Source organism: Strigops habroptila, chromosome Z (genome assembly GCF_004027225.2).
Source record: "Strigops habroptila isolate Jane chromosome Z, bStrHab1.2.pri, whole genome shotgun sequence".
Lineage (NCBI taxonomy): Eukaryota > Metazoa > Chordata > Aves > Psittaciformes > Psittacidae > Strigops > Strigops habroptila.
In genome coordinates, this window is record NC_044302.2 from 56,424,721 (window position 1) to 56,449,436 (window position 24,716).

The 24,716-nt window shown below is 43.4% G+C and overlaps 2 protein-coding genes across 2 annotated transcripts in view; both read right to left on the reverse strand.

Annotated features, from left to right (window-relative positions):
• Positions 1-2,746: 2,746 nt before the first annotated feature.
• Positions 2,747-24,716, reverse strand: part of LOC115601394 (syncytin-2-like) — a 44,212-nt gene continuing 22,242 nt past the window's right edge. Inside the window, exon 2 of the mRNA XM_030471371.1 lies at positions 2,747-4,797. Within this exon, the coding sequence (XP_030327231.1) occupies positions 3,262-4,221 (960 nt within the window). The 5' untranslated portion in view covers positions 4,222-4,797 and the 3' untranslated portion in view covers positions 2,747-3,261. The remainder of the gene's footprint in view (positions 4,798-24,716) is intronic.
• LOC115601028 (endogenous retrovirus group K member 10 Gag polyprotein-like) lies at positions 7,988-9,861 on the reverse strand. Its single transcript, XM_030470554.1, has 2 exons — positions 9,051-9,861; positions 7,988-8,853 (listed from the first exon to the last, which is right to left on the reverse strand). Exons 1-2 carry the CDS (start codon positions 9,859-9,861, stop codon positions 7,988-7,990), a joined length of 1,677 nt encoding a protein of 558 aa, XP_030326414.1.

Genomic DNA, 24,716 nt, shown 5'->3' on the forward strand with positions numbered 1-24,716 from the left:
CTATAGCCATCAGTGCTTACCAGTATAGCATCAGCGTCTCGCATGTAGCTAATTTCAGATGAGATTATTAAGAACTGACTTCAAATATGCAGCGGTAATGATGGAGAGCAAATGAAAACTAGCCATTGACAATGTATATTGTTAGTCAATGTGACTTTAGTATAGTTTTCTTTTGAAGATTAAAACTGTCCTGATGTGTTGATCTCATATACACCCTAATGATTTAGAAGAAATATAAAGGAAATCTAAAAGCTGAGGGAATATCACATAGCTGGTAGACTGTATGAAAACACTTTCAGTAAAAGTCTTTGTTTTTAAATATCAAACCAACCCCCTTGCTATAGAGCTCTATTGATTTAATCATAGAATCACAGAATCATAGAAGCATAGAATAGTTAGAGTTGGAAAGGACCTTAAGATCACCTACTTCCAACCCTCCTGCCATGGGCAGGGACACCTTGCACTAAACCATGTCGCCCAAGGCTCTGTCCAACCTGGCCTTGTACACTGCCAGGGATGGAGCATCCACAACCTCCCTGGGCAACCCATTCCAGTGCCTCACCACCCTCACAGTAAAGAACTTCTTCCTTATATCTAATCTAAACTTCCCCTGTTGAAGTTTGAAGCCATTACCCCTTGTCCTACCACTACAGTCCCTGATGAAGAGTCCCTCCCCAGCATCCTTATAGGTCCCCTTCAGATACTGGAAGGCTGCTATGAGGTCTCCACGCAGCCTTCTCTTCTCCAGGCTGAACAGCCCCAACTCTCTCAGCCTGTCTTCATACGGCAGGTACTCCAGCCCTCTTATCATCCTCGTGGCACTCCTCTGGACTTGCTCCAACAGCTCCATGTCCTTTTTATGTTGAGGACACCAGAACTGTACACAGTGCTCCAAGTGAGGTCTCACGAGAGCAGAGTAGAGGGCAGGATCACCTCCTTTGACCTGCTGGTCATGCTTCTTTTGATGCAGCCCAGGATACGGTTGGCTTTCTGGGCTGCAAGCGCACACTGAAGCCGGCTCATGTTCAGCTTCTCGTCAACCAACACCCCCAAGTCCTTCTCTGCAGGTCTGCTCTGAAACTCTTCTCCACCCAACCTGTAGCTGTGCCTGGGATTGCCCTGACCCAGGTGTAGGACCTTACACTTGGCTTGGTTAAACTTCATAAGGTTGGCATCGGCCCACCTCACAAGCATGCCAAGGTCCCTCTGGATGGCATCCCTTCCCTCCAGCGTATCAACCAAACCACACAGCTGGTGTCGTCGGCAAACTTGCTGAGGGCGCACTCAATCCCACTGTCCATGTCACCAACAAAGATGTTGAACAGGACCAGTCCCAACACCGATCCCTGAGGGACACCACTCATTACAGGTTTCCAACTGGACACTGAGCTGTTTACCACAACTCTTTGCGTGCGGCCATCGAGCCAGTTCTTTATCCACCGAGTGGTCCATCTATCAAATTGATGTCTCTCCAATTTAGAGACAAGGATGTCGTGCGGGACAGTGTCGAACGCTTTGCACAATCCAGGTAGATGACGTCAACTGCTCTGCCCCTGCCCATCAGTTCCATGGCTCCATCATAGAAGGCCACCAAATTGGTCAGGCAGGATTTCCCCTTAGTGAAGCCATGTTGGCTGTCGCCAACCACCTCATTGTTTTTCATGTGCCTTAGCATGTTTTCCAGGAGAATCTGCTCCAAGATTTTGCCAGGCACAGAGGTGAGGCTGACTGCTCTGTAGTTCCCCGGGTCTTCCACCTTCCCCTTCTTGAAAATGGGGGTTATATTACCCTTCTTCCAGTCATCAGGAACTTCACCTGACTGCCAGGATTTTTCAAATACGACGGACAGTGGCTTAGCAACTACATCCGCCAGCTCCTTCAGGACCCGTGGATGGATTTCATCAGGTCCCACGGACTTGTGCACGTTCAGGTTTTTAAGATGGTCTTGAACCTGATCCTCTCCTACAGTGGGCCTAAGGTCTTCATTCTCACAGTCCCCGCATCTGCCTTCCAAGACTTGGGTTGTGTTGTCAGAGCACTTGCTACTGAAGACTGAGGCAAAGAAGTCATTAAGAACCTCAGCCTTCTCCAAATCCAGGGTAGCCAGTTCTCCCGATAGCTTCCGGAGAGGGCCCACGTTGTCCCTAGTCTGTCTTTATTTGCTACGTACCTATAGAATCCTTTCCTGTTATCTTTCACATCCCTTGCCAGATTTAATTCTAGCTGGGCCTTAGCTTTCCTCACCTGGTCCCTAGCTTCCCGGACAACATTCCTGTATTCTTCCCAGGCCGCCTGTCCTCGCTTCCACCTTCTATAAGCTTCTTTTTTCCCTCTGAGTTTCCTCAGCAGCTCCTTGTCCATCAATGGAGGTCTCCTGGTCCTCCTGCCGCACTTCCTTCTAGTTAGGACGCAACACTCTTGAGCACGTAGCAGGTGATCCTTGAATATCGACCAGCAGTCTTGGGCCCCCCTGCCCTCTAGGACTATATCCCATGGAACCTTACTAAGCAGGTTCCTGAAGAGGCCAAAGTCTGCTCTCTTGAAGTACAGGGCACTGAGCTTGCTACATGCTCTTGTCACTGTCCCGAGGATCTCGAACTTGACCATCTCATGATCACTACAGCCAAGACTGCGCCGGAGCATCACATTTCCAACTAGTCCCTCCCTGTTGGTGAGCACGAGGTCAAGCATGGCACCTCTCCTTGTCTGTAGACGCGGGAGTCACGGACAACGCTGAGACGACCAATGTAATCAAGCGATTGCCCAAGTTTATTGTTGATACATCTGATTATATAGTTACATTGCTCTGTTAGCTGTGCGTCATACACCCAGATACAATGATTTCATTGGTCCTCCCTAAAAGTCCAACATGCTTACTTGCTAAATGTTGCAGTTTACTTGCTAAATATTGCATTCCTGTCACCATCCTTAAGACCTTCTGCTTTTGTGGTTCCACATCCTATTTTTCCTCTCAGTGGAAAGTCCTAACATAACCGTTACTTCTTTACACATAGTTTTACTTCCTTATACATAGTGTTAGTTCCTTATACATAGCTTTAGCTGCTCTTGCTAAGTCTCTGTGGCTTCTGCTCGCATTTCCGTATGCATAGCCTTAGCTGCTCTTGCTAAATAACCCTATAGTTGCCAAAAGGCCTAAGCTCTGCTTCAAGCAATAGTTCTGCCCATTGATCTGTGGCCTCTGCTCACCTCCGTTACCGGCTTATCCACAAATCTCCATTTTTGTTTTTTGAGCAGAGGCACTTACGCCCCGTCCTCATATACATGTCCATTTTCCATCATGAATGCATTGATGATGTCGTTCGATGTAGGCGACTGTTGTACTAACCAGATTTTGGATATTGTTTTTGCCATCAAGTTCTTCCCACAAGCAAAGATTCCACAAATAATACACAAAAGAACTACAAGGGTTAATAACAGTTGCAATAAGCTATATATCAGCGGTTTTAACCACCCACTAATTTCCAAGTTCTTCAGCCAATCGTCTAGTCCGGCCTCAATCCGAATCTTGTCAACATTCTCTCGTAGCTCTTGGATCCTTGCATGTATCAATTTCGAATGATCAGATAAATTAAAACAACACATTCCATCAAAATCATTACAACCATGTCCATTTGCTAACAAAAGAAAATCTATAGCCGCGCGATTTTGTAAAATACCTTTACAATTACTATCAACATCTTTCATTAGGTCGGTTAAGATTTCTGAGGTGAGGTTAGCTTGTTTTGCAGCCCAGCATGCCAATTTTTGCAGATTTGCGTTAGCAATTGTAGATGCACAGCTAGGACAAAATATGCTGGCCAATAGATTTTCAGCCTTCCCTATAAGTGATACTGAATCATCACATGTTGATGACAAAGTGTGTAATTCTCGTTCAGTTCGAGTTCTATTTTGTTTTTTGAAAAGTTCTACAGTGGTTGCTAGTAGACTAAGTCTTCCTAAATAACACGGTCCCCCAAGCGGAGCTTTTGGGATGCCCTGCCAGGCACGATCACCACAAATCAAAAAGACTCCTTTAGGCAAAGCTAGCGGCATGTTTGTGAATAGTTCATGTCGACCAGACTCTTCGAGCCCCACAGCTCTCCCACACCATGCTCGGGTCTCGGAGGCGTCTCGTATCCCATATATGTCCGACCCAGATACATCGGTCCATACCTCAAGTGCCTGGGATTGCACACCGCTCTCAGAGCTTACACACCTCATTCTAACCGGGGTATCAATTATATTAGTGCTAAAGCCAAAGCACAAACCATCTTTAGTTCCATTTATGGATCCTGCTAGCTGCAATTCCTGTGGATCCCATGGTAACGTTTTAAGTGCTGAATTAATAACACAGACATCCAGGCTTGTGTCCGGTTGGCAATATTACCTTTGACACAGTCTCCACACTACACCTGCTTGTTAACCCTGGGCTGCTGGCAGGCCGTGTGATTTCTGTGACACCAGTCATCAGAAGTACTAAGCTTTTCTCCCTCCTGTCGCAATATGGTTTGATTAGCTAATGAGCTATTGTTTAGATATCCCAAAAATCTTTTCGGCTCCAGAGAAGGGATACCAATCAAGCAGGTACGAAAAGGATCAGTCACGGACGCCATTGACAAACAAAAGGCACTGGTATTGGTTCTATTTGCCCATGTTACCCACATATTTTGTTGCTGTCTTGTTGTGTCGATGAGTGTTTCATCCATTGTCAGCGCGACTGAGATGATTATTAGCGAGATCCCGACGCGGATCGATACAGTTTCACCCAACGGCTCGGAACCCATACCGGTCCAGCGTCTGTAGAAACACAAACATATCCTCTCCCAGTCATTATGACTTCAACTGGTCCCTTCCACAGCCCCGAACTTAGTTCTTTGTACATGACCCGGGCACCTGTCATCTTAATACAACCTGACGACAAGGCATTACCATGGACAACAATGGGTGGTTCTGTACGATCCCCTGTAAGCCGCAAAAAATTCGTTACATAATTTGCTTTTGCTACACGGTCACCAGGAGGGACAGGGGCTCCCCTTTTTTTTTTTTTGCAAGAGTGATTTGAGAACTGCATGAGTGCTTTCAATGATAGCTTGGCCTGTGGGGGATTAAGGGAGCCCTGTAGAGTGGCGGATTCCCCATAAGGCACAAAAATGAGCAAATTTATGGGAAGTATACGCAGGGCCATTGTCTGTTTTTATGGCTAAAGGTATTCCCAGGGCTGCAAAAGCAACGTGCAAATGGTGAAGTACATGCTTTGCAGATTCGCCGGTCTGTACAGTTGCCCAGACTGCTAGGGAAAAAGTACCAATAGAAACGTGAACATATTTCAAACGACCAAACTCCAGGACGTGGGTGACATCCATCTGCCATAATTGCAAAGCCAAAAGGCCACGAGGGTTGACTCCCAATCCCAAACCTAGGCCTGACTTCTGGCAGGCAGGGTAGGATTGCACAATACCTTGTGCATCCGATAGAGATAAGTGAAATTGGCGAGCTAACACTTTGGCAGATTGATGAAAAAAGTCATGGGATTTGCATGCTTGCTCAAATAAATTTGGGGCAGGTCCGGTCCACGCGGGTACCGCGACTAACTGATCCGCTTGACAATTTCCTCGAGCTAAGTCCTCGGAAAATTGATGGCTTCTGATATGAGTAATAAAGTATGGCATAAGTCGTTGATTGACAGCGTGGAGCAACTGTAATAACATAGACAACAAAAGAGAATTTCTAACGGTACGAATAAGAGATCGTTCTATGTGTTGGACTATTCCTACAACATAGAGGGAATCAGAAATGATATTGATTGGTTGAATGGACCAGTGTAGAAGGGCCTAAACCACTGCCTTCAATTCTAAAGTTTGCAGCGAATCAGCTGCTTCTCCATTGATTAAATGGCGTTGCCATTGACCGTCAACATACCACGTAACGACTGCACGACGGGATTTTCACCCAGCATCCGTAAAGACAGTCAATCCCTTTACGGGTGTTTCAGATCTGACTGGAGATTGTTCAAAAGTTTGGGATGTTAACAAAGGCAACAACCGAGATCGGGGGAAAGAACTGCTGAGGTTTCCTGGATAATCTGCAAGGGCTACCTGCAGAGCTAGCGAGTTCCCTAGTAAATAAGTTAAATAGTCCTAGGTTATTGGTATTGTGATAGAGGTCGGCTGCCTACCAGCAATATCAATAACCCGACTTCGACCTTTCATAATCAGTTGAGCGAATAGCTCTGGTCGTGTTAAGATAGTCTTTTTTGGCTGACATGAAAGGAAATCCATTCTAGAATTCGTAGCTGACCTTCTAGTAATTGGCCAATAATCCCAAATGGATGAATATTTTGTGGGCCAGAATTGAGAATAAGGAACAAAACCGGAAGATCGGGGACTCTTCGAGAGGCCACCGCTGAACCGATTTTGTTCACGACTTTCTGTAAGGCTTCCTTTTGAAAATTGGACAACTGCCGAATAGTGTTGGCATCTGTTGCCTGTCCTAACAGTGGCATTAAGGGTGTCAAGTCATCATTAGTAATTCCACAAATAGGTCGGACCCACTGAATATCCCCCATCAACTTCTGAACATCTGTCAGTGTTTCCACTTTGCTGGTTAGAATGATTTTTTGAGGTTTAATTGAACTGCTGGTTATCTGCTACCCTAGGTAATTCCAGGGGGCTTGTCTCTGAACCTTTTCAGGAGCAATGACTAATCCTCTTTTTTGCAACACCGTGGTGATAGTTGTCAAAATATTATCTGGTAAAGTTTCTGCTGCAAACAAGATGTCGTCCATATAATGATAAATAAATAAATTATGGTATTGTCTGCGCAGCGGGGTTAGTGCCCACGCCACATACGTCTGACAAATAGTAGGAGAGTTTTTCATGCCTTGTGGCAAAACTATCCAATGATATCGCTTAGCCGGGGCTTGTTTGTTAACGCAAGGTACCGTAAAAGCAAATTTCTCACAATCCTCTGGATGGAGTTTGATAGTGAAAAAACAATCCTTTAAATCTATAATCAATAATTCCCAATTCTCCAGGATCATAGTCGGTGCAGGCAAACCTGGCTGCAGAGCACCCATATCCTGCATAACTGCATTGATTGCTCTTAAATCATGTAATAATCTCCATTTTCCTGATTTCTTGGGGATAGTGAACACAGGGGTGTTCCAGGGACTGGTGGATGGAACTATATGTCCTGTCTGCAGTTGCTCGTTCACCAGTTCCTGTATTTTCTGCAGCCGCTCGTCTCTAAGCGGCCACTGATCTATCCAGATTGGCTTTTCTGTTAGCCAAGTTAACTTTAGGATAGGGGGCTGCCTTTCAGTGACCGCACCTAAAAAGGTGATGTAATCAATTTGGTATTCAACTGGCTCAAGATATCTCATCCTACTAATGTTACAGGGAGATTCAAAACATAAGGCTTTATGGTTGCTGTGCCCCCATCGGAGAGGGTGCAACGAATTAGATTCTGGCTGATTAAGGTTTGTTGATAACCACCGACTCCCATAATAGAGGTTGGTGCTTGAACTAATGGTAAATCTGGGGGCCACGTGTGTGTTGGAATATCCGTGATATCCGCCCCAGTGTCTAAAATAGCAGTTAATTTGATTGTTTGTCTGTTACAATGGCTTAGACGGATCGACTCTGTAGGCTTCCCTTTTGAAATTTTTTCGTCAGAAGGACTGCAGGCTGTCCTGTGGAACCGAAACTTCCCGACCCTCGCTCCTGCCTGCCCTGGTACGGCACTTGTGCCTCAAATGGTATCAATTGTGCAATTTTTTCCCCTTTTGGGATAGATATTGGTGGGTGTAATGTGTAAACCATGATTTTTATATTTCCACAAAAATCAGCGTCAATCAGGCCTGGTACCACAAAGACCCCACGACGTGACACCGACGAGCGACCCATTAACAATGCACTGAGTCCGTGTCCCAACGGGCCCCATAGTGCAGAGTCAATCAGTCGCACCTGGGTGTCTAGTAACGTAATATCTACTGTGGTTGCCACGTCCACTCCGGCACTACTGGTTGTGGCTGAGGAGATGCTGTCCAAGCACCCTGCATTTTTGTCTGAGCGCGAGGGTAAGCGTTCGATTTTCCGTTTCCCGATCCCTTACAATTTACTGTATTGTGCGTGGGTTTATTACATCGTTCGCACCATTTTCGTCCATTTTGGCTAATCGCCCGATTGTTAGAGGCCGGTTTCAACCGGCATTGTGCTCGAATATGACCCAATTTTCCACAATTATAGCATTTCTTATCTCTAGTGTTTCCCCCTTTCTTCTGTGTAAAAGGTTGAATGGCAGCAGCGAATGCCTCAGCCATATACGCTGCTTTTTGTTTATGCCCCATACGGTCCACTGCCTCAAGCAGCTGAGCAGTAGACCTTCCCCTTGGCAACGTATTCAGAATTTGTTTCGTCTGATCATTGGCCCCATCAAAAGCCACAATATCTAATAATTTTCCCTTCATTTCATCACTCAAATCAGGATGTTTTCTTAATGCGTCAAACAGTCTATCAATAAATTGTTGGTAAGATTCTGTTGGACCCTGCTTAACAGACAAGAAACCTGGAGTAGTTTTATCATCAGGCAGGGCATACCAAGCTTTCAACGCTTGTTCCTGGGACAAGGCTAAAACCGCCGTTGGCAAATTAGCTTGCGTCTGCGGATCGTCATATTGAGCTTTTCCTAACAAAACATCGGCTGTTACTCCAAGCAACGGATCTCCCGGCTGGCGAGGCTGACTAGCAACCCTTTGGCAGGCTAGATCCCATTTATTAAAAAACCACAGCTGCAAATGCGGAACAAGCAGCGACTGGGCAAGCAACCGAATATCATATGGCGTTAAGATATAAGCTGAAAAAATGTGTGCAATTATGGCCTGAGTATAAGATGATTTCAGGCCATAGGTGCTCACAGCCTGTCGGGCTCCCTTAACTATTTTTAAGTCTAGTGTCTCTCATTCTTTTGCCCCCTGCGCCGTAGTAAACACTGGATAAGCGGAGGGCCCCATATCAGTAAATTCCCCATCAATTATTGCATTCCGAATGAACCCGAGCCAACGATGTGCCGGATTATTACTCCCAGCGGATCCCACGGACCCATCCCCACCAAACCCCCTTTCAAAAAGGATTTAGAAGAGGGTGGAGCTGATGTCCCCGCTACTTTGCTGCCGGCTTCCAAGGCTGCCAGCCTTTGTAGGATGGATTGATGTTTGTCCCCCGAGCCTGCGACCAGCTGTTGGTGAGCCGAGCAAATCGATTGATCAGATTCAGAGTCAGAATCAGAGAGTGGAGGATACAAGTCCGGCTCAGCCTCCGGAGAGTCCGGACCTGGATCCAGTTCGGACTCCGGGTCCCTTTCCTCTGGGTCCGGGGCACGAGCAGCCACTTCTGTCGTCTGCGATGCATTCTGCAGATGGCGACGGAGTTTTCCCTTGCCTGTTGTTTGTGTTGAATGTTTCAGAATCGTCCCAGGCACAACAGGAGGAGCAAACGCCATAGCTGTGGCGTCTGCTCCTGAACCTGACTGTTCCGAAGAGGGCGCAGTAGCCATAAGTACAGAAGCCATGGCTGTTCGCTCTGATTTCATCTCTTTCAAAGTCTCTAACATCAACCGCCACAAAGTGGAGTGGTTTTGCACATCTTTTGTCCCTTTGCTGATCTCATCCGATAGCGCTTGTCCTATACGCTCCCATTCAGAAATTGCAAATGCTGCTTGCACCGTGGGGATAAAGCCACGATCATGGGACCATTTTAACAGTCTCTGTAAGGCGGCACTGTCATATTGCAACCCTCTCTTAGAGAGAATATGTTGGAGGAGCTTCACCACTGCCTGTTCCTCTTTGGATAGCGAGTGCCCCATCTCCTCCCCGGCTGCTCACCTGATCAGGGTGAGATTCCCGAAGTTTTGCAGGATCCTGACTTCCTCCAGCACTGGGGCAGTGCTGATTTCGACCGGCTCTTCGCCCCCTCTTTCCCGCCGGCTTGTCAGACTCGTCTGTACGAATCGCCGATCTGAAGGTCCCTGTTCGGCCGCCACTTGTAGACGCGGGAGTCATGGACAACGCTGAGACGACCAATGTGATCAAGCGATTGCCCAAGTTTATTGTTGATACATCTGATTATATAGTTACATTGCTCTGTTAGCTGTGCGTCATACACCCAGATACAATGATTTCATTGGTCCTCCCTAAAAGTCCAACATGCTTACTTGCTAAATGTTGCAGTTTACTTGCTAAATATTGCATTCCTGTCACCATCCTTAAGACCTTCTGCTTTTGTGGTTCCACATCCTATTTTTCCTCTCAGTGGAAAGTCCCAACATAACCGTTACTTCTTTACACATAGTTTTACTTCCTTATACATAGTGTTAGTTCCTTATACGTAGCTTTAGCTGCTCTTGCTAAGTCTCTGTGGTTTCTGCTCGCACTTCCTTATGCATAGCCTTAGCTGCTCTTGCTAAATAACCCTATAGTTGCCAAAAGGCCTAAGCTCTGCTTCAAGCGATAGTTCTGCCCATTGATGTGTGGCCTCTGCTCACCTCCGTTACTGGCTTATCCACACTTGTCGGCTCCTCTGTTGCTTGAAAGAGGAACTTGTCTTCCTCACAATCAAGGAACCTCCTGGATTGCTTGTGCCGGGCCATACCCTCCCTCCGACAGATGTCAGGATGGTTGAAGTCCCCCATGAGGACAAGGGTGTGCGAGCGTGAGGCTGCTCCTATCTGTCTGTAGAGCGTTTCATCCACAGAGTCCTCTTGATCAGGCAGCCTGTAACAGATCCCCACCGTAATGTCCCCCATCGCTGTTCTCCCTTTGACCCTGACCCACAAACACTCTGTTACCTCATCACCCATCCCCAGACATAGTTCCATACACTCTAGCCTATCACTGACGTAAATAGCAATGCCCCCTCCCTGTCTGCCTGGCCTGTCTTTGCTAAAGAGCCTGTAACCTTCCACTCCAACACTCCAGTCATAGGAGCCATCCCACCATGTTTCTGTGATACCAATGACATCATACCCCTGTAGCCTTGCACACATCTCTAATTCCTCTTGCTTGTTCTCCATACTATGGGCATTTGTATAGAGGCACCTTAGCCAAGCTCCAAATGAAGCCAACTCAATGGCTGGAGCAGCTGAAATATCTCTACATCGCTCCAAGCACTTCTTACAGGTGCTGGCAACTGACCAGGAGTGTTGGCATGGATCAATGCTCCCCTCCCCCAACATACCTAGTTTAAAGCTTTCTTGACCAGCCTGGCAAGCCTCCTACCAAAACAGCATTTCCCCTTGTCAGACCAGCTCCACCAGCCTCCTGCAGACCTGGCCTCCCAAATTGAGCCCCATGTTCTAAATAGCCAAACCCCTGACTATGGCACCACCATTCTAACCATTTACTAACCTGCCAAATGTGCTTAGCTTTTTTAAGGTCCTCCCCTTTATCCTGGAGAATTGATGAAAAAACTATCTGAGCTCCAGAGCCCCTAACCACCTCTCCCAGGGCTCTGTAGTCCTTCTTAATGTTCTCCAGACTACTGCTATCTATATCACTAGCACCCACACGGGCTGCTAGAAGGGGGTAACAGTCAGCAGGGCTTACTAGAGCCGGCAGCCTCTCAGCAACATCCCTGATCCGAGCCCCTGGCAGGCAACACACCTCCCTCGAGACTGGATCAGGCCGGCAGATGGGTGCCTCTGTGCCTTTCAAAGTAGAGTCCCCTACTACGACCTGCCGCTTTTTCCTGGAGGCACCAGTAGTGATACTCTTTACTGGTGCATCAGCTGGAGTTCATTTGGTGCGGTGTATGCTTCCTCGTTAGCCCCCTGCAGAGCTGCTAAGCGGTTCTAGGTGGGGACATTGGATTTAGGAGGAAGCTCCTTCCTGTTAATTATCCTCTTCCTCCTTTTTTTGTTGGTGGTTTTTTTTTTTTTTGTTACTAGTTCCCAGCTTCCTGGGTTGCTGCCCTCCTTCTTTCCTGTATGAGCAATGATGGACGCTTGCGGCCCCTGCACAGTTTGGGCCTGGGGCATGCAGTCCAGCTCCCTCTCAGCTTCCTTGGCATCTTTTAGCCCACTAACAGCCTCCCGCAGCTGAGCTCTTGCTGCAGGAGGACCTCCACCAGGGCGCACCGAGCGCAGCCCTGCCCATTGTGCACCCTTGCCCCAAGAGACCAGCGGAGGCACTTTGAACACCCCGAGCTCTGCGCCGCAGCCTCCCCTCCCATCGGCTGTATCTGGTGCCACCGCTGCCACCGCCGGGGCAGCCGGGGCAGAGCTCCCAGAGCGGGCCCTGGTCCTGAGGCGAGCGCTCCCCATCCCGCCGCTGCCCGCCCGCGCTGCCTGCGGGAACTGCCGCGCCGCGCCCTGCCTGACGTGCCACGCCGTGTTTGCCCGCCGCTGGTCGCTCGCACTCCGTGGGCAAGTTGTACACTGAACTTGCAAATAAAAAGTTTTCGTGTGATCCCAAAAAATATGTGAAATTGACCTGAATGCTTTCTACTGAATAAGGAGTTTATTAGCCCATAATTTGAAAGTTGTTGCTGGAATTTCTATGTGTGTGACAGTGGTAATGGTATAATGGTATCTGCCCCATTTTTACTGTCCGTTGGTACTCAGTAAAAAGCCCTTTCACAGCTGAGTAAATGATTCCTGAAATGGGGATCTTAACAGCAAAAAATTAGACTTGTCTTAAAGACAGGAATCTAAACGTCATTCTTGTTTCATGGAGAATGAAGGCTATTTACTTGTCATCCTAGTCCAAGACACTGTTGGGAAAGTTTGCGCCTAAGCCAGATATCAAAATGTGCCTATTGTACACTTCATAAACAAGATTATGCTAAAAGGGAGTTTTAGCTCAGTACTGAAGTCAGCCTAAGCACATTTAGTGCCTTATCACGGGCCTTGTTCATGGTTCTGGCTGAATTAAGTACTGACCAATTTATACAGCACACAGATCCAGAGGTAAGCTACAATATGTGCATGGAAGCCCAACTGTTCACAGAATCACAGAATCATTAGGGTTGGAAGGGATCCCTGGAGATCATCTAGTCCAACCCCCTTGCCAAGGCAGGGTCACCTAGAGCAGGTTACATAGGAATGCATCCAGAGACATTCACTCCACCACCTCCCCAGACAGCCTCTTCCAGTGCTTTGCCACCCTCAACGTAAACAAGTTCTTCCTTACGTTCAGGTGAAACTTTTTGTGTTTTATTCTATGGCCATTGCTCCTCGTCGGGTCGCTGGGCACCACTGAAAAGAGACTGACACCATCCTCCTGGCATCTGCCTTTGAGTTATTTATATGCATTAATGACATCCCCTCTCAGTCTTCTCTAGACTAAACAGGCCCAGGTCCCGCAATCTCTCCTCATAAGAGGAGAGATTTCATATCAACAGAATTATTTGCTATTGTTGTGGAGGCCAACAAAATTTACTTCGGTAAGTTACAAGCCCCAAAGAAAATTTATTCTAATAAAAAATCATTTAATACTCCAACAACGTTAGTAAATTACAGGTTCTAGATGCCAAGAGGAATAAAATACTACATGCCTGACTTAAGCTTGAGTTTTAAAGAGAATTAACCCAAAACACGTTTCACACTCATCAGTCAAAATGAATGCTCCCAACCTTGAGGTGTTACCTTAGGCAGCATCCTGACCCAAGGGGAGAGTCTTCAGACGCAGACCCACTGCTCTGAGGAGGATCAACTCAGCTCTTGCACTCCATTGAGAACCCATTTATACCCTTGTCAAATCTGCAGTCAAAAATATAGTCTGAGGGTTCTTGGCTTTTGACCAAAGTGGGGGTCTAGCAACAGCCAATTGTGCAACCCCATTGTAACCAAAATCAACAGATTTTGTGGTTACCTGAGCCAGACCAAAGAAAGCGGATACCTGTTAGAACTAGCTGATGTATTTTTATATTTCACAGGAGACCAGAGTCAGCAGATATATTTACTAGAAAGTGGCTCAATGGTCCTTCCATCAGGGTGTGTGCAACTGCTACAGCTATATTTGGTTAAAATGAGTAAAGCCACTGACAACACTGAGAGCCCTAACATACAACATTGTGTTCTATTTTCTTTCCTACACTAAACCTAATGTCCATAATTTGTATTTTATATTAGCATTATATTCCTAATTACTAATACCAGTAGATACTATCATTAGGTCAAAATGCTTATTTCATCAAACTAGTCACAGTATGTCAGAACGAGTTATAGTCAGGAAAGCAAGATTTATTCATTATATTTTCAGTTCTCCAGGGTTGAAAACTTTGGAAATGTGAAAATTAACTGTCTCTGAAAATTGACCATGCTTACAAATTATTTAAATTTGTACATATCAATATAAATGAGTTGTATTAATATATCCATATAGATTTATCTATTGCAGATCTATAATTTAATAATAAAGAGAAAACAATTATTCTGCTTTAATAATGAAGAAAAAAAGAGGTCAGTTTAAATTCTAAATATGTGCTCACATCTTAAAAAGTATTTCAGCAGATCTAAGAGTAAGACATCAGCTTTTTTTCTTTCTGCTTGGTTTAGCAGGGTTTACTACTGGAGGGGTAGTGCTTTGCTATATGATCCCTGTCATAGAGTTCACCTGAAGCCTCTGAATATGCTTTTGACTAAAGTCAACAATTCAACTGCTGCATCTAAATCTGATAGGACTAATGAATGAGGACTTTCAGCTACTGGATCTCACAGTCTGCCATATTAACACACTGAAATGTTGATTTGTCTTAATACATGAACTGAATTGTCTTAACATATGAACAGCTGAACAGCATCCTTGATACAGATAGAGCTCCCTTGGGCAGAATGATAGGGTGGACAGCTTGCATGAACAACCAAAGATGGTGATGTGCATCATCTGAATGCTTTCCAAGCATGTGACAGAACTACAAGGAAAGCAGAAGCTCCTTCAGGCTAACATATGCTCACAGCTCTGTAATGTCACAGATCTATCCCTGCATTTTTCACATACTTATCACTAGGTTATTCAACTAAAGATCCTACATGTTGCTATTATTTTCTTACCTATGACTTCAGAAGTTCTTGAGAAGTCTTTTGGTTGCTAAGTCTGAATCTGCTTCACAGAAAAGCTTTCTCTTGTTTGGTCTGGAAAGCTTCTGTCACTTGGAAGTACAGACATTTCATGCTCCAACCCCATGTTTTCTGTTATATATATGGATTGGAAACTGGTTCTTCAACTTCCTTCTTCCCCTATTCTTGGTTTTTTTTGGAGAACTTCCTAGAACTTCCTAATTTTCAAGAAGGGAGGAGGTATCTATTCCATACTTGCCATTGTTCCTTGGACATCATCAAGGATACAAAAGAAAACTAATAGTCTCCAAATACTTTCAAGGAGCAACTGAAGGTCAGCCTGGTACAAACCTTTCTTCCTAACACATTCTATCTACTAATAAGACAGATATGCTTATTTTGGTTTCTTAATAGTCCAGTGAAGAAGATAAGGCCGAGGTTAAGACTGCTGGAAGCAGAGAGAGAAGCAAAATGGAAAGGAAAGAGAATGGAGAAAAGAGCGTAAACCATCTTACAAGGGCGTCTGAATGTTGGTATTCACATCTAAATATCAGCCCATTCTATCACTGTCATTAAATGTTGGTCTCTGGCTATGAAGGGAAGTCACTTAACTGTCTGTGCTAATGTATTTCTCATTGAAATGTGAACAATAAGCAGAGATGGGCCAGAAACAACAAATCACAATAGCTAAGCATATATTTAAGGTGATTTACAAAGAGAAATTATCTTACTGCCCACATATGACAGGTCAGTCAGAGAAAAAAACAAGATGACAAAATCATGTGTTTTCAATTCCACCCCTGCCCTGCTTAATTGCCTTTAAGAGAAGGAGTGAAACAAAGAAAAAGTGTGGGGAGTGCCTGCTGCTTGTTCCTTGAATTCCAAACTCCAAGAGAATCTCCTTCATTACAGAAATTAAGTCAGACATTTTCCTTCAGTACATTAGGGCAATTTACAAGCAAGGGCTAAAGCAAGAAGAGATATATATGTTTATATATAAATTTTATATGGGAAACTTCTTTTGACCTCTAACAAACTAACTGGACTAGAATCATGTAATTGCAGTAGCATTGGTAGACGCCCTACGTATAACATGCAGAGCTTTTTTAACTACTGCAAGTATTCATTAGTAGGGTATGTTTCAAAATGCTCCCAACTTCAGTCACAAATTTCAGGGTCATTTGGAAAATGCAACTAGCTTAGAATATGACTGCCAGCTCTGTTAGTGTGTTAGATGGCAAGAAAGTATATTGAACAACTTCTTCAAAGATCACCATGGATATGTACTTGTCAATGTTGCTAAAGTGCAGATACAAACATATTGGGATGGGGGCTGTTCCTGCTTCTCAGCAAAAGACATCATATAACTATATTCTAATCATATCTGGATGGTATTTGCTTCAATAACATAAATATTAGCTAAAAATAATGCTGTCATTCTAGCTGCTTCAGCAATTGCTTCTCAATATCAGCAGAGTCCACTAGCTGATGAACTCCTGAATCTTTTTTCTTATCTCGTAGCTTTAATTTCCTTTTAATTTTGCATTTTCTTACTCACCAGATGTAAATATTTCTACCTTGGAACAAGATTTTCAGAGGAATGAGGGACAGCTGACTTATTTTTCTATTATTTATGCTGCAGCCTGGCTTAATTATGTACTTTGTGTTAGGAATAGTGTGAATACTCAAAACTCAATTCCATGTGAAAGTTGAACATTGTGTAAATTGAGCATAATGAAGAAGTGTTTATAGCAGACATTATGCTGCTCAGAGTTTGTAGTTCCCTCTGTTTGCAGTGAAAAGTGCACAAAATCCTTCTATTGATTTCAATGCTATTCTACCTCCAGAAAATACACATCATCCATTTTTGTGTACACATTGACATCTGTGACAAAGTAAAGTATTTACTCTCATGGTCTGGGTATGTGCTAGTTTTCTGTTGCTTTCTATTTGTTTTGAATGCATCAGAGCTACTTGATAGAATTAGCCCTGCTCTTTAAAGGCAGAGTATATCCCTGATGATTTTAACCAAACTTCTTTTGCGTATGAAGAACAAAGATTAGCTGAGTGCCCATGCTCCACGCTCCGTGGTTCAAGCTCTTGCTTGGGAAACTAATTTGAAAACAGAGACAACCAGGAATAAAATCAATAATAAATATTTGGTCTAAACATTTTGGACCAAACATCGTGGTCCAAACATTTTGTTGTCACCCTTGTTGTACTCCTCTAGCTTGACAGCTTGCCCACAGGCTTACAGTCTTCTCTCCAGCAGCTGTATGAAACTTCTGTAACATTGATGGGACTTACTCCTCCTTGAGTCCCAGAATGCATCAATTATGAGGTTGCACTTGATCCCTTACTTCAGAAATACATATGAAAATACTTCGTTGGATGAAAAGCAACAGAAATCACAGAGGGTTAAAGTGATGCTACTAGGAAATGGATCATGCAGATCCATGGAAGTCCCTTCCATCTAGCTCTTTCCTCTTGCAGGTGGCAGCATTCTTAGGGGTTTTTACATCTCTAAAAATAACAAGCCTGTAACAAGAAACACCCATCAGTGCAGACACAGATGGCCACATACTCGAAAAATGACCTGCCACCCAAATTGGAGAGTGGTTTACATCCCTGGAAAAACTGTTACCTCTTGACAGAAGAACACGAGTCTAATGGGAGACAGAGGTTTGCTACAAGGAAAAGCAGAATCGCAGCCTGTTCAGAGGTAAGCAGTGGTATGTTATAAATGGTCCAGAGCTTTGAGTATCAGCTTATACAGTGCTGCTGTGCTTGCTGATACATTCTTACTGCTAATTGTAAAGCTGGAATGAGGAGTGCATACGAGTAAAAATGGCCTGTAAATGCGGAGGGCAAAGAAAGCTGGAGCATGTTTCTGTGCTGATATGTGCATAATGTGATGACATTTCATTACAGCTGAAGAAATTGCTCATTCCTTAATATGCAGCTTTAGGCTAGAAATACAGTAGATTCATATTACTGAGACGTTGGTGACTAAGCTCTGTATTTCACAAAATGAACACTGTACTGTTTAATGATTCACCCAGCCTTTTATGGATGACACACAGAGCTTACTCTCTAAGGTATTTTAATGCTCCTTAAAATATCAAGAATTAAAATCATTCCACTGTTGCAAGTGACCCAAAGCCATTGATTATATATGTGTGCGTGTTTACAGCCACAAATACTAATATTGTGCCCATGCCAGGCATTATTTCAGTATGGAGAAGTTGTTTTTAAAGCTGGTTTAATTTGCACCAAAAATATGCTCTACTGTGTAGATAGAAAGTGACAAGCCAATGGCTAGAGGAGTGGGCAGAGACTGATTTATTACAGCTATACTTTTGATTAAGTAAAATTCTACTTGTACAGACTCGGAGCACAACAGTCTAAGAAGATCGGAAAGCAAAAACATTCCAGTAATCACAGCTTGATCTATAAAAAATTCTACTGATTTTAAAAGGTTAATATTACAGAGACAATTTTTTTTATAGCCTTTTTATGATCTTTCCAGTACCTAGAGGTAAGTAGACTTGTTCTCAATTAAAAAGCTACAATAATAATAATAATAATAATAAATGATTGCTATTTTTGCTGTATTGGAACGCCTTGACTATTTGAGGATAATTTTGTCTAATTGCTACTATTTTAAAAGGCTTTTTATGCTGAAATTAATCCTTTAGTACAATGAATATCCCAGGCGCAGGAAGCATTTTCTCCCTGTAAGGGCTCGCTAGGGCCAGTAAGATCATGAGCCATGGCTCTGCAGCACCAGAACTCAGTAGAACACTCAGAAATTTAAAAATATACTTGAATTTGCCTGTGTTCTTCAGTCTTACATACCTAGACAGGGTTAAAGCATGTGCTTATGAACTTTACCAAATTGAGGAACTTATTATTGAAGGAGGGTTGTAATTAAGCTTTATGGTCCCTGGAGCACTGAAAAAACATGGCCACTAAAAGCAAGCCCTGTATATTTGTGCTGGTGTTCTCTCTAGATCAGTAGAGTTAGATCTCAGTGATAGCAGAGTGCCAAACAAGATGCAGCTGCTTTCCAGACCAACCAAGAGAAACAGCTCTTCTGTGAAGTAGATTCAGACTTCAGATCCGTAAAACTTCTAAAGAACTTTTGAAGTTGTAGGTAAGAAAATAATAGCACTATGCAGGATCTTTAGTTGAGTAACCTAAGGTTATGATTTTTCTAACATAATTTATGAGATTCCCTCAAGGTCTGTTGTATAATATCTGTTTTTATAACAAATCAGCCAGAAGTGTGATTTTTTTTTTCCCCCCCCTCAATAACTGAATTAGAACAATCCATTATGGTATTGTCATAATGATTATTTCTCATTTGTATTGTGAGCTGTCTCCTGGAATCTTTCTTCATGGACCAAGATCACATTATGCTAGGTACCACATAAACACAGAACAAAAAACAATGCTTGTTCCTCCGTTGTGCAGTCTATAACATGGCAGTCTCAGTAATTCCACTTTCTTGTGTATGAGTAAGTACCTGTCTACATTCAGCTACAGCACATATCTGATCAGGCTACAGCAGCAACAATCGTGGAAAAACTGTTGCACACCAGGACCTCCAGAGTAGGACGCTGTACACCGCAATCCTGCATAGCTCCTTTCTTCAAAGCCTATTTAATCAAGGTGAGAGGATTTAAGTCTACTTAACAGCCCCTGTATTTTATTTGTAGGGAATAATACTTTGTCATGGAAATGTAAGTATGGAGCCAAGGTCAGAATACATTTTGTATGACAAACCATTCTTTGTGTACCTCTTTCATAAAGCAGATCTTGCAGTTTTTGCTGAAAAGCTTTTTATGGTAAAGGTAGAGGCATGAGAAATATTTTTTCCATGACAATGACAGCTCTGAAAAACTGCAGCAAACAGGATGGTAATTAGTGTTTTGATTATACAGCTGGAATCATAGCCGTGAAAACCTCTAGTCACAACGTTCTTAAATTCTGCATTCCATATGTATTCAAATTACTTCAGTAACTTATGTGCAAAATGTATAAATTGAGTCTAGGTGTAAGCAGGGTGCTGCAGTGACTGATTCTGACAGAGGTAAACCTGGCCTAAAACTACTTATCTGCTTTTTATAAAAAAAGTGCAATTACTCCTTTTTTTAACAGTCATGTTTGCTTCTTCTATTAACTGTGATAGTACAACCACATTTATGCCTATTCATTAGATACTGAATTAAACTGAAAAGTAAAAGCAAAATTGGTAAGAAAAATCTTTCTGTACTATTAACACATCTGCATCATTCTAAAATTTGTAGTACTGATTAGTCTGTCAACCATCACAAACATACTTAGCTTAAAACAGAAATAACAAAGGACAGAGGATGACAAGAGATAATGAAATTACTTTCATGATGAAACTCCCTTGATTCTGCAGGCAAAAGTGCAAAGAAATAGAAAAACCCACACCTCAAATAATTTTTGTGCACATTACATAATTTTACTGATACTAGAAAAGCCTTCATTTAAAATTTGCTCAATTAAGATGTTTTTTTGGAGCACCAAAGCTGTTTCTTTTTCACCCTCGAAAAACCTCAGTGAACTTTATTTTTCAAGGAGTCTAAAGCTTCATGTTGAGCAGAAAATACCATCGTAGAATTATAGAATCATAGAATAGTTTGGGTTGCAAGGGACCTCCGAAGGTCATCTAGTCCAACCCCTCTGCAATAAGCAGGAACAGCTTCAACTAGATCAGGTTGCCCAGAACCACATCCAGCCCGGCCTTGAATGTCTCCAGGGATGGCGCATCCACCACTTCTCTGGGCAAACTGTGCCAGCATTTTACCGTCCTCATTGTAAAAAATAATTTCGTCACACCCAGACTGAATCCCCTCTAACTACTTTTAAGAAGCCACTTCTGTAGTACTGAAAGGCTGCAATAAAGTCTCTCTTGAGTCTTCTCTTCTCCAGGCTGAACAAGCCCAAATCTCTCAGCTTTCCCTCACAGGAGAGGTGCTCCAGCCCCCTGATAATTTTTGTGTCTCTCCAACAGGTCTATCTCGTTCCTGTACTGAGGACTCCAGAGCTGGATGCAGTACTGCAGGTGGGGTCTCACCAGAGCAGAGCAGAGGCGAGAATCACCTCCCTTGACCAGCTGGCCACATTTCTTTTGATGCAGCCCAGCATACACTTAGCTTTCTGAACTGTGAGTGCACACTGCCATTCTTACCCAATCTTTCATCCACCGGTACCCCAAAGTCCTTCTCCTTTGGGGTACTCTCAGTCCCTTCATGTCTCAGCCTGTATTGATAGTGGGGGTTGCCTCAACCTAGTTGCAGGACCCTGCACTTGGCCTTGTTGAACCTCCTGACATTCACATGAGCCCACCTCTTGAGCCTGTCCAGGTCCCTCTGGATGGCTTCCCATCCCTCAGGCTGTCAGCTGCACCACTCAGCTTTGTGTCATAAGAAAACTTGTTGATGGTGCACTCAATCCCACTGTCCATGTAATCGATGAAGATATTAAACAGTACTGGTCCCAGTACAGACCCCTGAGGAACACCACTTGTCACTGGTGTGCATTTAGACACTGCGCCATTGACCACTACCCTCCAGATGTGACCCTTCAGCTAATTCCCCATCCACCGAACAGTGCACCCATCAAATCCGTGTCTCTCCACCTTAGAGAGAAGGATGTTGGGGGGGAACATGTCAAAGGCTTTATAGAAGTCAAGATAGACAACATCCCTTCCCTTGTTCACTGATGGAGTCACTCCATCATAGAAGGCCACTAAGATGGTCAGGCAGGACTTGCCCTTGGTGAAGCCATGCTGGTTGTCTCAAACCACCTCCCTGTCCTCCATGTGCCTTAGCATAGCTTGTAGATCTGTTCCACGATCTTCCCGGGCACAGAAGTGAGCTTGACAGGTTGGTAGTTCCCAGGGTCCTCCTCTCTACCCTTATTAAAAATGAGTGCAATATTTCTCTTTTTCCAGTCACCAGGGATTTCACCTGACTGCCACGACTTCACAAATATCATGTAGAGTGGCTTGGCAACTACAGCAGCCAATTCCTTCAGGACTCTGGGATGCACCTCATCAGGTCCCATAGACTCAATGTATGTTCAGGGTCCTCAGGTTGTCACGAACCTGATTTTCTCTTACAGTGGGAGGGACTTCCTTCCCCCAGTTCCTGCCTGGCAGCTCATCCACTCAGAGGTGAGGGGAGAGAGTCTGCCAGTGAAGACTGAAGCAAAAAAGTTGTCTTACTGTCACATTTCTTAGTATGAGTGTTTCTGCAGCATAATTCTTGTCATACATTCTTTTAAAAGACAAAGGGAAGAAGAACTTTTGTTTACTTACCCACTCATTCGCCATCTTTCATGACTTGGATGACCTGCATATTAAATGAAACCTTTAAATGCTGGGAAACTTACTCATAATTACAAGCAATCTGATAGAACTAGAAACATTGTAACTAAGAAAATATTCCAGTGGTAGTTGCCTATAATATTTTTCATGACTGGCTGAACACTTGCCTAGATGGATTAACTCGATATTCACTTCAGGGGGAATTTCTCTTCTATGACATCTTTTAGGATTTTTAGTGATAAACAAAGTAAGGCTATTTATTAATAGCATTTTGATTTGTTCCTACTTTTTAATTCTTATGAGAGATGGGAATTTGTGAGGTACTATGAGTTTGTAGATTTTACCCTTGATGATGAAAGCAGTATCCTACTGAGTCAGTTTTGTGTACAGACACATTTTAGGATTTGGCTTTTTATGAAACACAGAAGATCTACACGGATTTTAAACAACTGTCTTTCCTGGTTGGATGCCATGCAGGAACAAATCTGGACTTGGGGGCATAATCCATTACAGACACTGATGAAGCCTTGATTGAATTCAGTTTTGTTTATAAAGCTGTGATTCAATTTTTGTGTTAAGTAGATGAAATTCATCACATCTTCTCCGAATGTTTAGCAGTTATGAACTGAATTCTGAATGAATTTTCTCAGAATTTACATATAAAGTCATAAGATGAATAATGGATTAGAAGGAACTAAAAATGAATCAGAATTTTAGCATCTGTGTGAACCGGTTCTTTGAATAATCCAAACAGTAGAATAAAGCAGCCCTTTCAGGCTCATTACGAAAACTAATTGAGATTTTATACACAGGCTAGATTTGAAGACACTGTTAATAGCTGCTGTACCTATTTAATTGGAAAGACTGGAAGAGGTCATCAATTCATATGACTGTAAAGGAATTGCAGGAATAGGTTAAATAATGGCTATTCATCCGATAGAACTAATCAGTGAAAAGGTTCTGCTGCTTTTTGTGACACGGAGATACGCATGAAGCCAGATATTGATGTTATCTCACTACCCCGTTATACATTTCGTCCCTGCCCATTGCTAAAGAGCCTATGTTTGCAGCCTAGCTCATGTGCCTGATGAACACGTGGGGGCAGCAGTGGCTTGGCTGTGAGCTGCTTAAGCCTAAGTGGTTTTCTTTTCTTAAGCATGACGTTGGCATTAATGCAAAGTGCTGAATTGTTCAATTTGCAAACTGCAGTCTTATAAATTCAATCAGGCCTCACCCCTGCCAGCTTTTTTATGCATCTACATGGCTATATCCTGCATTATTTCATGAAAAGGCCTTAGCAGAAACTTGGACATGTATTTATAAGATGAGAAAATAGGTCAGTCTACTCCTACACAATTATTGGCTTCTGCAACAAGACTGTTAAGTGAGGTGTTTTTTTGTCTACAGTGAAAAGAAGGGAAAATACTAAATATGTTCCAAATGATTACATTATAAAACTAACACACTGTGGTCATTGCCAACACAGCATGGATGTAACACAGGAAAGCAGTAGTGGAAGTCTGTATATTCCTTTTCAACCTCTGTGGTCTTGCTAGTTTCCCATAAGAGTAAATCTTGTAAAAAAAAAGAAAATGAGATGTTTGCTGTGGGTGAGAGTCACCCATAGATTGCTCATATGTTTGACCTTGGTTTTGAATGTTTGGAGAAACTGCTTAAAGGGAAGAGATTCCAGAAAAATTGTTAACACCCTGAGGCCTTCACACCATTTTAGACCTATTTATTACTGCCTTCAGAAACTGAGGTGCAGGTAAATGAAATATCATCACACCCTTCCCCATGCCACACACAAGCTGGAAAGTCTGTAAATACTGAACCTCCAGATATCGAGTTACACTAAGATGTCTTTCATCTTAACAACTGAAAAAGTTGTGAAAGAGAAGATTAAGAATACATAACAGATAGACAAACCGTAAGTCACAGAATCATAATTTAGGTTGGAAAAGACCCTTAACATCGAGTTCAACCGTAAACCTAACACTACCAAGCTCACCACTAAACCATGTCCCTAAGTGCCATGCCTACACATCTCTTAAAGACCTCCATGGATGGGGACTCAGCCACTTCCCTGAGCAGTCTGTTCCAGTGCTTCATAACCTTTTCAGTGAAGAAATTTTTTGTAATATCCAAGCTAAACCTTCCCTGGTGCAACTTGAGTCAATTTCCTCTTGTCCTATTGTTTGTTACTTGGGCAAAGAGACCAACACCCACCTCTCTCCATGCTCCTTTCAGGTAGTTGCAGATAGTGATAAGGTCCCCCCTGAACCTCCTTTTTTCCAGACTA